Genomic DNA, 2062 nt, shown 5'->3' on the forward strand with positions numbered 1-2062 from the left:
AAAATTCACTGGACTCCAAGTCAATGATAAGGGACTCTAACATTCAGTGGAAGCTCAAATTTTAGCACTTAGTAAAGTCATTTTAATATTGACGTTATGAGGAGTTGGGAGGTGTCATTAATCACTTTTAAACATTTATTGGATACAAACTTGACATTTACTTAGTACAATAAAGAAGTCCCCCTTCTCCTAACCTCAGCCCTACCACACCTACACACACAGAGACACACATGCCACCCCAAGTTTTTAAAGAAGTATTTGTTTCCAATTATAGTACTTTTTTTAATGAATAAATTAATGGATTCACTTATTTTGCCTTAATCATTAAGGTATCCTCTCCGTAAAAAAAAATAAAAAAACAAATTTCAGCCTAAAGTTGAATTTGAGTTGGCAGCATATAGATGCTGACTAAGTCCCCGTGTCTCTGGCGCTTATGAACCCACAGGCACGGATGGATACACACGTATACCATGAGCTCCAAAGAAGCCCCAAGGAAAACATGGGGTGATGCCGACCTCTGAGCAGGCTCCACACTCTGGGAAATGGTGCTATCTGGTGGCATGTTTTTTACAAATTCTAAAACACTCCAAAAAATGCTAGTTAATTTTGTTCTTGTATCACTGTCACTTAGCATTTCTGAGGGGTGCTTGTAAATTGACCATGAAGTAGAGACATGCTGAAAAGGCGGTGAGTTCCATTCTTCATAACTCAATTTTTGGAAGCATTCGCACCTGTCTACAGCACAGTTGAGCACATCCGTGGAGCCATTTTGCCAATGGGCACCAACATAAGTGATCATGATTCAGAATTTTTCAATCAGAAACCAGTTAATTTGAGGGATAGAGAGAAACCGTAGAAATTATCTAGAAAAAAGGAGGACATTGAGATTCAGAGAAGGAAATCAACTGGCCAAAGGTCACACAGCTAGATGGTGCCAGATGCAGGACTGTTACTCAGACTCCCCTCTCGGAGGCCAGAGCTCTTTCCACCGCAATGTGCTACCTTCCACGTGAATATCTCCCAGGCTGTGGGCATTGATATCTTCCAATCCCCATCTTCCCTCTTGCTCTTCAAATCACTACGATAAAAACTTACACTTCACCCTCTCGTTCACAGCTCTATGTAAATGAAGCTCCGATAAACTACACCAATGTAGCCACTGACAAGGGAGTGATCCATGGCTTGGGGAAGGTTCTGGAAATTCAGAAGAATAGATGTGATAATAGCAACACTACTATTGTACGAGTAAGTTATATCCACGGCCGGCGATGCAACTAAAGAGTGCTGCCTTATTTTCTATAACTTTTTAAGCATAAGACTCATCTATTAAGACATCTCAATCCAATTCAAAAAACACTGAGTGAGCATCCCTGTTGTGCAAAGGAGCATACCCAGGTGTGGCTCCACAAAGGTAAATAAGACATGACTTCTGCCCTCGATGGGTTCACAATTTAATACAGTAAGTTGTACCTTCAGTGCCTGGGAAAGGCTGCCTGGAGGGTTGTGTTGAGCAAGATTCTGAAGCCATGGCCTTCACCTGTGGCAGGTATTGGCCAAGCCTGGTCCACTAGAAGAGAAAACATGGAAATGGATTATTTCAGTAATGGAGTCTTTTCACTCCAACCCACTGGATGATGTAGGATCTTTCTGTTATACTAACAACTGCTGACATTTATGGACACTTATTATGTGCCAGGCACTGCTCTAAACATTTTATATGTGTTAACCCATGTAATCCTCACAGCACCCTACAAATTAGGTGCTATTATTATCTCCATACTGATTTTACTGATGGAGGAAATGGGCCACAGAGAGGCTAAGGTTCACAGAGCTAACAAGTGGTAGAGAAGAATTCAAATCCAGTGTGGCCCCAGAGCCAGAACTCTGAACAATTATACTCTACACCCCAGTAGGTGCTAAGTTAAGAGCACCTTGGCCTCCTCCTATTTTAGGAACAGGCCATACTAAAGAGTTTCTGTCCTTCTTAGTTTATACTCTTTGTTTTGTAATAGTATATATTGCCTCCACCCTGGCCCCTCAGCTGGACCATGTGATCCCAAAA

General features: G+C 41.7%; 1 protein-coding gene across 1 annotated transcript in view; it reads left to right on the forward strand.

The window, feature by feature from the left end:
* Positions 1-2062, forward strand: part of STAB2 (stabilin 2) — a 151462-nt gene that overhangs the window by 95440 nt on the left and 53960 nt on the right. Inside the window, 1 exon segment of the mRNA XM_023527450.1 lies at positions 1117-1245. Coding sequence (XP_023383218.1) covers positions 1117-1245 — 129 coding nt within the window.

This window comes from Pteropus vampyrus, unplaced genomic scaffold (genome assembly GCF_000151845.1).
Source record: "Pteropus vampyrus isolate Shadow unplaced genomic scaffold, Pvam_2.0 Scaffold16, whole genome shotgun sequence".
Lineage (NCBI taxonomy): Eukaryota > Metazoa > Chordata > Mammalia > Chiroptera > Pteropodidae > Pteropus > Pteropus vampyrus.